The sequence below is a fragment of the Heterodontus francisci genome, chromosome 12 (genome assembly GCF_036365525.1).
Source record: "Heterodontus francisci isolate sHetFra1 chromosome 12, sHetFra1.hap1, whole genome shotgun sequence".
NCBI lineage: Eukaryota > Metazoa > Chordata > Chondrichthyes > Heterodontiformes > Heterodontidae > Heterodontus > Heterodontus francisci.
This window is the reverse complement of record NC_090382.1, coordinates 85,991,275-86,004,670: the sequence shown is the minus strand read 5'-3', so window position 1 is coordinate 86,004,670 and position 13,396 is coordinate 85,991,275. Positions and strand designations below refer to the sequence as shown.

Genomic DNA, 13,396 nt, shown 5'->3' with positions numbered 1-13,396 from the left:
ACCAAAGTGGATAACTCACATTTATCCACATTATACTGCATCTGCCATGCATTAGCCCACTCACTCAACTTGTCCAAATCACCCTGAAGCCTCTCTGCATCCTCCTCACAACTCACCCTCCCACCCAGTTTTGTGTCATCTGCAAATTTGGAGATATTACATTTCGTGCCCTCATCTAAATCATTAATATATATTTTGAATAGCTGGGGTCCTTGCACTGATCCCTGCGGTACCCCACTAGTCCCTGCCTGTCATTCGGAAAAAGACCCATTTATTCCTCCTCTTTGTTTCCTGTCTGCCTACCAGTTTTCTATCCATCACAATACACTACACCCAATCCCATGCGCTTTAATTTTACATGCTAATCTCTTTTGTGGGACTCTGTCGAAAGCCTTCTGAAAGTCCAAATAAACCACATCCACTGGCTCCCCTTCCTCAACTCTACTAGTTACATCCTCGAAGAATTCTAGTAGATTTGTCAAGCATGATTTCCCTTTCGTAAATCCATGCTGACTCTGCCTGATTCTACCACTGTTCTCTAAGTGCTCTGCAATAAAATCTTGGATAATGGACTCTAGAATTTTCCCCACTACCGACATCAGGCTTACTGGTATACAATTCCCTGCTTTCTCTCTACCTCCCTTTTTAAATAGTGCGGTTACATTAGCCACCATCCAATTTTTAGGAACTGTTACAGAGTCTATAGAATCTTGGAAGATGACCACCAATGCATCCACTATTTCTAGGGCCACTTCCTTAAGTACTCTGGGATGCATACCATCAGGCCCTGGGGATTTATCTATGCTTTAAACTTTCCATGATTCTATGATTTCTATGATTCTAGAACAAATTAGCAAAGAGAGGTGCAAGAATTATAGAGTCGTTATAGTGGAGGACTTTATCTGAATATAGACTCGGTCAGTAGTAGTGTAAAGGGAGGAGAGGGACAAGAGATCCCAGAGTGTGTTCAGGAAAATTTTCTGCAGCATTATGTTGCCAGTCCAACGAGAGGGCAGGCACTGCTGTACCTGGTTCTTGGAATGAGGTGGGCCACGTGGATCAAATATCAGTGGGAGAACATTTAGGGGACAGTGATCATTGTATCATAAGGTTTAGGTTGGCTATGGAAAAGGAGAAAGAGCAAGAGCACTGGGGGAAAGCCAACTTTAATGGGGTAAGAATGGATCTGGGCTGAATAAATTAGAATCAAAGATTGGCAGGAATATCAGTAGCTGAACAATGGGCTACCTTCAAAGAAGAGATAGCTTGGGCACAGTCAAAATATATTCCCTTGAAGGGGAAAGGTAGGCAAACAAATCCAGAGCTCCTTGGATGACAAAAGAGATAGAGATTAAGATGAAGAAGAAGAAGAGTGCTTATGACAGATGTCAGATGGATAATACATTGGAGAACTAGGCTGAATATAAGATTCAGAGGGGAAGTGAAAAAGCAAATAAGAGAAGCAAAGATAGAGTATGAAAAGAGACTGGCAGCTAACATAAAAGAGAATCCCAAAGTCTTCTACAGGCATAGATATGGTGAAAAGGTGGTAAATGGATGAGTAGGGCCAATTAAGGAACAAAAAAGGGGGATGCAGGGGGAATATCTGAGGTGCAAAATGAATAGTTTGATTCTGTCTTTACCAAGGAAGGAGATGTTACCCAGGCCACAGTGAAAGAAGAGATAATTGGCACACTAGAATGATTTAAAATTGAGAAGGAGGATGTATTAGATAGGCTGTCTATACTTAAGGTTGATAAAGCATCAGGACCGATGATATGCATCGAAGAATACTGAGGGAAGTGAGAGTGGAAATTGCAGAGGCACTGGCCATAATTTTCTAGTCTTCCTTAGACTCAGGGGTGGTGCCAGAGCACTGGAGAATTGCAAATGTTACACCCTTGTTCAAAAAAAGGGTGTAAAGATAAACTCAGGAACTAGAGGCCAGTCAGTTAAACTTTGGTGGTGGGGAAAAGCCTAGAAACAATAATTCAGGACAAAGTTAATAGGCACGTGGACAAATGCAGGTCAATTAAGGAAAGCCAGCATGGAGTTGTTAAGGGAAAATCGTGGTTAACTAACTTGCTGGAGTTTTTTGAAGAGGTAACAGAGAGGGTTGATGAGTGCAATGCCGTTGATGTGGTGTACATTAACTTCAAGAAGGCATTTGATACAATGCCGCACATTAGACTTGTGAACAAATTATAGCTCATGGAATGAAAGGGACGGCAGAAACATGGATATGAAATTGGCTGTGTGACAGGAAACTAAGAGCAGTGATTAATGGATATTTTTCAGACTGTAAGAAGGTTTGTAGTGGAGTTCCCCAGGGATCAGTGTTGGGACCCTTGCTCTTCCTGATATATATTAATGACTTAGACCTTGGTGTACAGGGTACAATTGCAAAATTTGCGGATGACACAAAACTTGGAAGCATTGTGAACTGTGAGGAGGACAGTGTAGAACGTCAAAAGGACATAGACAAGTTGGTGGAATGGGCAGGCGAGTGGCAGATTAAGTTCAATCTGGAGAAATGTGAGGTGATTCATTTTGGTAGGAAGAACATGGAGAGACAATATAAAATAAAGAGTACAATTCTAAAGGCAGTACAGGAGCAGATGGACTTGGGCCTATATGTGCATAAGTCATTGAAGGTGGCAGGACAGGTTGGGCGAATGCTTAATAAAACATGCAGTATCCTGGGCTTTATTAGAGGTATAGAGTACAAGAGCAAGGAGGTTATATTGAACTTGTATAAGACTCTAGTTCGGCCTCAGCTGGAGTATTGTGTCCAGTTTTGGGCACTGCCCTTCAGGGAAAATATGAAAGCATTGGAGAGAGTGCAAAAAAGAGTCACAAGAATGCTTCCAAGGATGAGGAACTTCAATTATGAAGATAGATTGGAGAAGTTAGGACTGTTTTCCTTGGAGGAGAGAAGGCTGAAAGTTGATTTGATAGAGGTATTCAAAATCATGAAGGGTCTGGACAGAGTAGATAGAGAGAAACTGTCCCACTTGTGAAAGGATCGAGAATGAGAGGGCAAAGATTTAAAGGAATTAGCAAAAGAAGCAAAAGCAACATTGAGAAAAACTTTTTCACGCAGTGAGTGGTTAGTGTCTGGAATACACTGCCTGAGAGTGTGGTGCAGGCAGGTTCAATTGATGCATTCAAAAGGGAATTAGACTGTTATCTGAAAAGGAAAAATGTGCAGGGTTATGTGGAGAAGGCAGGGAAATGGCACTAGGAGAATTGCTCAGTTGGAGATCCTAAGCAGACACGATGGGCCGAATGGCCTCCTTCTGTGCTGTAACAATTCTGTTATTCTGTAATATGGATTATTGACTGTGTTGTTGGATAAAATTGCTATGGAAAGGGTTTTCGTTGATGTTTATTATTTCAGGATTTTGGTCAAGGGGTTGCTGTGATGGTACACCGCAGGTGAATTAAAAGGTTGGGAATTGTGCAACAGTATCGATGATGGGATGATGTCTTGGGGGAACCAGAGTGTCAACAGTTGCTCATGGACAAACTGTCTGGAGCAAAGAGATCCCGGATGCCTCTTCCCTGCCTCCTCCTCCTCTTCCTCTCCTTCCTTCTCCTCCCAAGGTGGCCTCCGAATGCCTGGTGGTAAGGGCTGCGACCTCATGATAACAAGGATGCAGCAGACCATCAGAAATTTAGGCACCTGCTCTGGTGGATACTGGAGGGCTCCCTCTGAGTGGGCTGGACAGTGGAACCGTTGCTTCAGAATGTCAATAGTTGCCTCCACAATAATTCTTGTGATTGTATGGATCTTATTGTAGGCTCTTTGTCCCTGTGTGGTCGGGTGGCAGAGGGGAGGCATGAGCCAGATGTATAGAGGTTATCTGCTATCACCAAGCCATGAGCCCTTGGTTCATCATGGTGGCCCAAAGATGGCGGGGATGGCTGACTGCTTCAGGATGACAATTTCATGGCTGCTACCCAGGTAGCAGGCATTCATCGACATAATGCTCTGCGCATGGTCGTATACCAACTACATGTTGATGAATTGGTAGCCCTTGCAGTTCCAACATCCCCTTATTTGTATTTGGGGCCCACAGAGCCACATGTGTGCAGTCGATGGTTCTCTGCACCATTGGGAATCCTGTTATCCTGGCAAAGCCACATGCACACTCTTCCTGCTTCTCTGGCTAGAGAGAAGACAATGAAACCCTCTCTTCTGGCCTCCATCACCTCCCTGAGGCAGCGATGGGCAGCGAACTGCGAAATGTTGGCTATGCCACTAGCTTCCACCTGGAAGGAGCTATTTGCCTGGAGGTTGAGGGCAACAGTGACCTTGATGGACACCCACAACACTGTCCTCTTCCTGCTGTGTGGTTGTAGTTCTGTTGAAGGAGTTGGCACAGTTCAGTGACTAGCTCCTTGGTGAATTGCAGGTGCCTCATACACTGCTGCTGGCTGAGTTGGAGGTATGAGAAGTGCTCCCTCCCTGAATACCCTTCATGGGTTTGAGCTTCTGTTGAGAGCTCTCCTCCTTCTCCCTCTGTGCACAGCTTTCTCTCTCTGCAGCCTGTGCTCTGTGTTACTTCCTGTTGCAACCCAAGAGGCACAGCAGCTATAGGCCCCCATAATACTAATAGATTTCTGTTGACAAGGCAGATAATCCCTTTGACAACCAGGTCAAATACTGCAATACTGCCTTCAAAATCCAAAAAGTCATCAAAACTCCTCCAAGAATACACATGGCACTTCTACAAACTTTGTAAGAGTAAAAGTAAATCAATAGCACCTCACCTGCAAGTTGGATGCCTGGCGCTTCAAATAAAACAAGTGGGGAAAGGGAGGAACGTCCTTTGTACAGCTGAACACCGACTCCGGTGGTATTACTGAGCTGAATTTTGTGGCTATCTTAAAAATTATGTGCAGTAAACCCCTAACCCATGAAAGCTGTGTTACCAACTGAATACAGATCAGAAGTAATGAGATGTGGTTTGATAACAATCTTCATTGAAGACTGTGCTGGCATTTTCAACTATGACCTGACAGAGCATCAAGAAAATGGAAGTTGTATTGTGGTTATACTGAGAACTACTGTTGTAATCCAAGCTCTGTGTACAGATTAATGAATGAACAGATTGGGTAATGCTGGGCATTTATACTGCTGGATCCCAGCCAGGTATCTCTGCAATTGCAAGAGAAAATTATTTTTATGTGAAGGTGTGTACGAGGTGCGTGCTCACATTAACAGCTATAACTGAGTGCAGTGCAAACAACATTTCTTATCAACAAATGAGTCCATGACGTTTTAGGGGAGAGAAGGAATGTGGTAACAGTTTATACTGTATTGTTTTCGAGTTACTTGCAATCCAGGGATGATTCTAAAGGCTGAATTTGTGGAGTTTACTCTGTCATTCCAAGGTCAGACTCTGGATCTGCCCAGAATATATATTGAATATAAATGAGACAAGAGAGCGTATTCCACATGGAAAATCATGAAATCCAAGAAGTGTTTTATAATAAATGAAGATTATCACTGTTTTGGGAGAGGGAAAGGAAATTGCTCAGATTAGATAAAGGAGAGTGTCATATTTTTGCCACTTCATTTTTGCAAGAATATGTGTGACAGATATATAACCGATATTCTCTCAAAACAATTAACAGTAATACTGAATCCTTTGTTTTACTTCAAGCTCGACGATTTAAAGGCGAAGAGTGTACAATCTTATACAATTATTCACTTGGTAAAAACCTATAATATCCGAGCCATCACGATCATAAACCTTCTTGTGTGGTGAGTATTAGAACAAAGAAGAATCCTCCAGCATGTTGATCAAATAAATCTGGATTTCCTACTTATTGTTTTAAGGACTAAAACTATTATATAACTCAGTTAGAAGCCTAGAAATTTGATCGTGTGTGCAAATGAGCACTATTTTAAGATTAGGTGCAAGGATCATTTGAAATTGGTGCTGGGATCTTAACAGAATGGGTCAAGCATGCTGCCAGCACTATTCATGCTGACTTTTGGCTGTGTGCCTGTTTGGGGTCTGGCAAATCAGCAATGCCCGCAGTCACTTAAAGGAAAGTCTGCCCACTTGAAGGACAGTTTTTTTTAGTGCTTTTGCTCCTGCTGAGTACCTTGGAACATTTTGCTAGTTTAAAGGTGCTATATAAATGCAAGTTGTTGTTATTGAGATTCATGATAGCTGCACAGTGGAAAGAGAAAAATGGCTGCAGCTGTAGAGCAGACTCCCATGCCACATTGGAGAACCGGTTCTAGATGGTGTATAGGAAGAGATAGATAACCTGAGGGGGTTAAAAGAGCTCTAGGCAACACTACTGCTGTCAGTGGAAGGAGGTGGTTGAGAAGGTCAATGCTCTCAGCACATGGCTGCAGTGCTAAAAAAAAAGCTTAATGACCTCAGCAAAGTTGTCAAGACAAGAATCCTATGTTAATTACTCTCTCCTCACACTGGCACCATCTACAGCCCCACGAACCCATAACACTTCCTTTTTTAATTCATTCATGGGTTGTGGGCATCGCTGGCTAGGCCTGCATTTATTGCCCATCTCTAATTGCCCTGGAGAAGGTGGTGATGAGCTGCCTTCTTGAACTACTGCAGTCCATGGGATGTAGATATGCTAACAGTGCTGTTCTGAAGGACGTTCCAGGATTTTGGCTCAGCGACAGTGAAGGAATGGCGATATAGTTCCAAGTCAGGATGGTGTGTGGCTTGGAGGGGAGCTTGCAGGTGGTGGTGTTCCCATGCATCTGCTGCCTTTGTCCTTCTAGGTGGTAGAGGTCATGGGTTTGGAAGCTGCTGTTGAAGCAGCCTTGGTAAGTTGCTGCAGTGCATCTTATAGATGATACACACTGCTGCCATTGTGCGTTGGTGGTGAAGGGAGTGAAGGTTTAAGGTGGTGGATGGGGTGCGAATCAAATGGGTTGCTTTGTCCTGGATGGTGTCGAGCTTCTTGAGTGTTGCTGGAGCTGCACCCATCCAGGCATGTAGAGAGTTTTCCATCACACACCTGACTTGTGCCTTGTAGATGGTGGACATGCATTGGCGTGACAGGAGGTGAGTTACTTGCCGCAGAATTCCAGCCTCTACCCTGCTCTTGTAGTCACAGTATTTATGTGGCTGGTCCGGTTCAGTTTCTGGTCAATGGTTACCCCTAGGATGTTGATATTTGGGGATTCAGTGATGGTAATGCTATTGAACATCAAGGGGAGATGGTTAAATTCTCTCTTTTTTGAGATGGTAATTGCCTGGTACTTGTAGAAACCTAGAAACATAGAAAATAAGAGCAGGAGTAGGCCATTCATCCCTTCGTGCCTGCTCCGCCATTCAAAAATGATTATGGCTGATCGTCTAATTCAGTACCCTGTTCCCGCTTTCTCCCCATATCCCTTGATCGCTTTAGCATTAGGAAATATATCTATCTCCTTCTTGACTATATTTAACGACTTGGCCTCCACTGCCTTCTGCGGTAGAGAATTCCACAGGTTCACGACTCTCTGAGTAAAGAAATTTCTCCTCATCTCGGTTCTAAATGGCATACCCCACATCCTGAGACTGTTACCCCTGGTTCTGGATGCCTCAGCCATCAGGAGCATCCTCCCTGCATCTAGCCTGTCTAGTCCTGTTAGAATTTTATAGGTTTCTATGAGATCCCCTCTCATTCTTCTAAACTCTACTGAATATAGGCCTAATCGACCCAATCGCTCCTCATACGTCAATCCTGCCATCCCAGGAATCAGTCTAGTAAATCTTCTTTTCAGTCCCTCCAAGGCAAGAACATCCTTCCTCAGATGAGACCAAAACTGCACACAATACTCCAGATGTGGTCCCACCAAGGCCCTGTATAACTGCAGTAAAACATCCTTGCTCCTGCACTCAAGTCCTCTTGCAATGAAGGCCAACATACCAGTCGCCTTCCTAACTGCTTGCTGCACCTGATGCTTGCTTTCAGCGACTGGTGTACAAGGTCACACAGGTCTCATTGCACCTCCCCCTTCCCCAGTCTATCAGCATTCAGATAATAATCTGCCTTTCTGTTTTTACAACCAAAGTGGATAACCTCACATTTATCCACGTTTTATTGCATCTGCCATGCATTTGCCCACTCACCCAACTTGTCCAAACCACATTGGAGCCTCTTTGCATCCTCCTCACAACTCACATCCTCCCCCCAGCTTTGTGTCATCTGCAAACTTGGAAATGTTACATTTAGTTCCCTCACCCAAGTCATTAATATATATTGTGAATAGCTGGGGCCCAAGCACTGATCCCTGCGGTACCCCACTAGTCACTGCCTGCCACACGGAAAAATACCCGTTTATTCCTACTGTTTCCTGTCCGTCAACCAATTCTCAATCCATGCCAATATATTACCCCCAATCCCATGTGCTTTAATTTTTCACACTAACCTCTTATGTGGGACCTTAGCAAAAGCTTTCTGAAAATCCAAATACACCACATCCACTGGTTCTCCCTTATCTATTCTAATATTTACATCCTCAAAATGACTTCCCTTTCGTAAACCCATGCTGACTTTGCCCAATCCTATTTATGCTTTCTAGGTCTACTGCTATCACATCCTTTATAATAGACTCTAGCATTTTCCCCACTACTTGTGTGGCATGAATGTTATTTGCCACTTATCAGCCCAAGCCTGGATGTTGTCCAGGACTTGCTGCATATGGACATGGGCTGCTTCAGTATCTAAGGAGTCAGAAGTGGTGCTGAACATTGTGCAATCATCAATGAACATCCCCGCTTCTGACCTTATGATGGAGGGAAGGTCATTGATGAAGCAGCTTAAGATGGTAGGGCCTTGGACACTATCCTGAGGAACTCCTGCAGTGATGCCCTGCGACTGCGATGACTGACCTCCAACAACCACAACCATCTTCTTTTGTACTCGGTATGACTCCAACCAGCGAAGAGATTTCCCCCTGATTTCCATTGACTCCAGTTTTGCTCGGGCTCCTTGATGCCATACTCGGTCAAATGCTGCCTTGATGTCAAGGGCAGTTACTGTCACCTTACCTCTGGAGTTCAGCTGTTTTTTTTCCATGTTTGGACCAAGGTAATCACTGCACCACATTTCTCTCCAGCTATTTCTCCTACTACCCCCCCACATCTGCTCCTTCCACTCTCAGTATTATTGCGATCCTCATTTACCCAGACTTCACACCCTGCACAAAAAACCTACACTATTTGACCATCACAACCATATTGTCAAAGCAGCTCAGAAGGCTGTCACATGAGGAAGCAGACAGTTACTGAAGAAGCAAAGTACACGCCTTCTCCCCACTTTAGGAGGACATATTGGGTATCATGGCAGATAAAGATCATTGCCGTGGTGAATGGCAACACTGGAGGCGACACCACACATTACCCACTTTTTCCCTTCTCATATCTATTTCACGTTATATACTCTATATGACAAACTACAGCTGCTTTCAATATCTACGTAGCACTCTCTGCTCTCCCTTGACACTAAAAGCTGATGCTTGTCCCTCTCATTCATTTAAGGTGGTCAAAATGCCAAGGCCCTTGCATCAATGCAGGAAGGGGAAGGCAGCCTTCCTGAAGATGCAGTCACTTGAACTGGCCATAGCGAGCACCAGCTCAGAGATTGGCACCACATGTGTTTTAGAGGGTCGGATACAGGAGGGGTATTCGCATGATGAATCACCCGGCACACATGCAGGAACCAGGGCACTAGGATACCACAGGTAACTGCCCACTGGAGGACAGTAACATATTAGTTCTTCTGCAGAAGACTCAGATGCTGACTTCAAAAGTCCAGATACTGATACTGTAGAAGGCTAATGGGCATACACCAGGAACTTCTATGTGCACCGGGCAGCATGCCAACAAGTTTGTACACAATGGTAGAGCATATAGGAGACAAGCTCCAACTTGGGTTGTAGCTTCAGGCAGAGTGTAGAGACAATCTTGCAACATGAAACAAATTGCTAGCTTCATGACCATAACAGTGGAGACAGCCATGACTGGTCTGACAGCTTCCATTGCAGTTCACACTGCAGCTATTTTCACTCTTGGGGCCAACATTGACAGAGACTTCCATAACGTCAAATCATTCCTACACTCTATTATAAATAAAAATAAGAAATGCTGGAAATACTCAACAGATCTGGCAGCATCTGTGGAGAGAGAAGCAGAGTTAACGTTTCAGGTCAATGACCCTTCTTCAGAACTGGCAAATATTAGAAATGTAAAAGGTAATAAGCAAGTAAAGCGGGGGTGGGGCAAGAGATAACAAAGGAGAAGGTGTGGATAGGACAAGGTCACAGAATAGCTGACCAGAAGGTCGTGGAGCAAAGGCAAACAATATGTTAATGGTGTGTTGAAAGACAAAGCATTAGTACAGATAGGGTGTTAACGGACTGAAAATTGAACAGCCGCAAGTACAAACATGAAAAAAAACAGTGGGTAAGCAAACTGAACAAACTAAGATGAAATAAAATAAAATAAACACAAAAAAAATAAAAGAAAATGGAAAAAGAAAAAAATAACTAGAAATAAAAGTAAAATGGGGGGCCCGTTATGCTCTGAAATTATTGAACTCAATGTTCAGTCCAGCAGGCTGTAGTGTGCCTAATTGATAAATGAGATGCTGTTCCTCGAGCTTGCGTTGATGTTCACTGGAACACTGCAGCAATCCCGGGACAGGGATTGTCCTGCCGAGCCATAACAGCACTGAGACGCAGCACTAGGTGAGTGGCCTTGACTGCATGACAGAGACAGCTGCTGCCCTCTCAGGCATACAGCATATTTGCTCCCCTACCACCCACTCTGCCAGTGCACATGCTGGTGTGCAACCACTAGCTGGGGCAATTTGCCCTGGCCCACAAAGAGATGCTGCAGTCGGAAGTAGGATCCTCAAAGCTCCAAGCTGTTCAAGGTTTCCCACTACAATCATATGGAGTGTCCTCAATGGAAGCTCAGCAGCCTTTCACTACAAGCAGTAGCCACTGGCAATACAGCACATAAGAGCACTCGGATGGGTAATTGAGTATACAATACAGGCACTATGGGGTTGCACAAGGGTGATAATTATTCTAGTTAACTGTTATTCCGATCTGAAGTGAGTTATTAAAGTAAAGCTTCTGTTTTCTGGATTTGGTGTTGGTGTTCATATTTGTAGTCATTTGAAGCCAAGACCTGTTAGGCTGGACTGAATGCAGGGGATTGGATGGTGGTAGTAAGGATGGTGGGAATAAGGATTGCGGAACTGTTGGTACATTGGGGATGGGAGTGATGGTTCAAGGAAGTGCTCTTGGATCAGTTGATCTCTGAAAGCTGTGGTAAGTAGGGCACTGGTGGTTGATGCTCCTCCTCATCAGTAACATCCTCTTCCAATTTTTGATACCCAGGTAATAGTAAGGGCTGGTTCATCAGCAGTGTGATGCTGTGCAGCATGTAGTACATGGCTACAAATCTGAAACCACAGTTGTGGGTGTACTGCACAGCTCCTCCCGAATGGCCAGGCAGTGGAAGTGTTGCTTGAGTATGCCAGTGGTCTGCTCAATTAGAACTCCTGTGATGGTATGGCTCCAATTGTAGGCATGCTCTGCATCTGTGCCCAGGTTCCTGACAGGAATCGTGTCAAGAAGGAATATCCTTTGTCGCAAGGTAGGCCTGGTTGGAATAAAGGCTGTACAAATGACTGACACAAGATGAATGAATCATTACTCCTGGCAGGAAACTTGGCTGAGACCTACATGATGTGCTGCCTGTGGTTGTAAAGAGACTTCAGGTTCAAGTGGTATCCCTTTCTATTGATAAAGATAGCAGGCTGGCAATGACGAGCGTGCAGGGCCAGTTAGTTTAGTCTGTAGCACCTTCAAACTTGGGGAAACCTGGAATGTGGATGGTGCCTAGCACTTTCTCATTCTGCGATGCACTGTCCAAGCAGAATGTGATGTATGTGTTCCTCCTGTTGTAGAGAGTCTCTGTCACTCAACTGTGGCACAGCAGTATACAGAAAACTGCAATACATCGCTAGAGAGGAGATTTATCTGTTTTGGGGCCACTGCTGTTTGTCATTTTTATAAACGACCTGGATGAGGGTGTAGAAGGGTGGGTTAGTAAATTTGCGGATGACACGAAGGTCGGTGGAGTTGTGGATAGTGTCGAAGGGTGTTGTAGGGTACAGAGGGACATAGATAGGCTGCAGAGCTGGGCTGAGAGATGGCAAATGGAGTTTAATGCGGAGAAGTGTGAGGTGATTCACTTTGGAAGGAGTAACAGCAATGCAGAGTACTGGGCTAATGGGAAGATTCTTGGTAGTGTAGATGAGCAGAGAGATCTTGGTATCCAGGTACATAAATCCCTGAAAGTTGCTACCCAGGTTAATAGGGCTGTTAAGAAGGCATATGGTGTGTTAGCCTTTATTAGTAGGGGGATCGAGTTTCAGAGCCACGGGGTCATGATGCAGCTGTACAAAACTCTGGTGAGGCCGCACCTGGAGTATTGCGTGCAGTTCTGGTCACCGCATTATAGGAAGGATGTCGAAGCTTTGGAAAGGGTGCAGAGGAGATTTACTAGGATGTTGCCTGGTATGGAAGGAAGGTCTTACGAGGAAAGGCTGAGGGACTTGGGGTTGTTTTCGTTAGAGAGAAGGAGGAGGAGAGGTGACTTAATAGAGACATACAAGATAATCAGAGGGTTAGATAGGGTGGATAGTGAGAGTCTTTTTCCTCGGATGAGGATGGCAAACACGAGGGGACATAGCTTTAAGTTGAGGGGTGAAAGATATAGGACAGATGTCAGAGGTAGTTTCTTTACGCAGAGAGTAGTAGGGGCGTGGAACGCCCTGCCTGCAACAGTAGTAGACTCGCCAACTTTAAGGGCATTTAAGTGGTCATTGGATAGACATATGGATGTAAATGGAATAGTGTAGGTCAGATGATCGGCGCAACATCGAGGGCCGAAGGGCCTGTACTGCGCTGTAATATTCTAATTCTAATTCTAATTCTAATTCTAATTCTAATTCTAATTTATGAGAATGTTGTTAGGACTGGAGAATTTTAGTTATGAGGAAAGATTGGAAGGGCTGGGGTTGTTTTTGTTGGAACAGAGGAGGCTGAGAGGAGATTTAATTGAGGTGTATAAAATTATGAGGGGTCTAGATAGAATGGATAGGAAGGACTTACTTCCCTTAGCAGAGAGGTCAATAACCAGGGGACGTAGATTTAAAGTAATCGGCAAAAGGATTAAAGGGGAGTTGAGGAGAAATTGGTGTTGAGGATCTGGAATTCATTGCCTGAAAGGGTGGTAGAGGTAAAAACCTTCAAAGCATTTAAAAAATATTTGGATATGCACTTAAAGTACTGTAACATACAGGGCTACGGACCAAGAGTTGGAAAGTGGGTTTA

General features: G+C 44.2%; 1 protein-coding gene across 1 annotated transcript in view; it reads left to right on the top strand.

The window, feature by feature from the left end:
- LOC137375642 (organic cation/carnitine transporter 2-like) overlaps nucleotides 1–13,396 on the top strand; it is a 100,241-nt gene that overhangs the window by 56,748 nt on the left and 30,097 nt on the right. Inside the window, exon 6 of the mRNA XM_068043025.1 lies at nucleotides 5,673–5,773. Within this exon, the coding sequence (XP_067899126.1) occupies nucleotides 5,673–5,773 (101 nt within the window). The remainder of the gene's footprint in view (nucleotides 1–5,672; nucleotides 5,774–13,396) is intronic.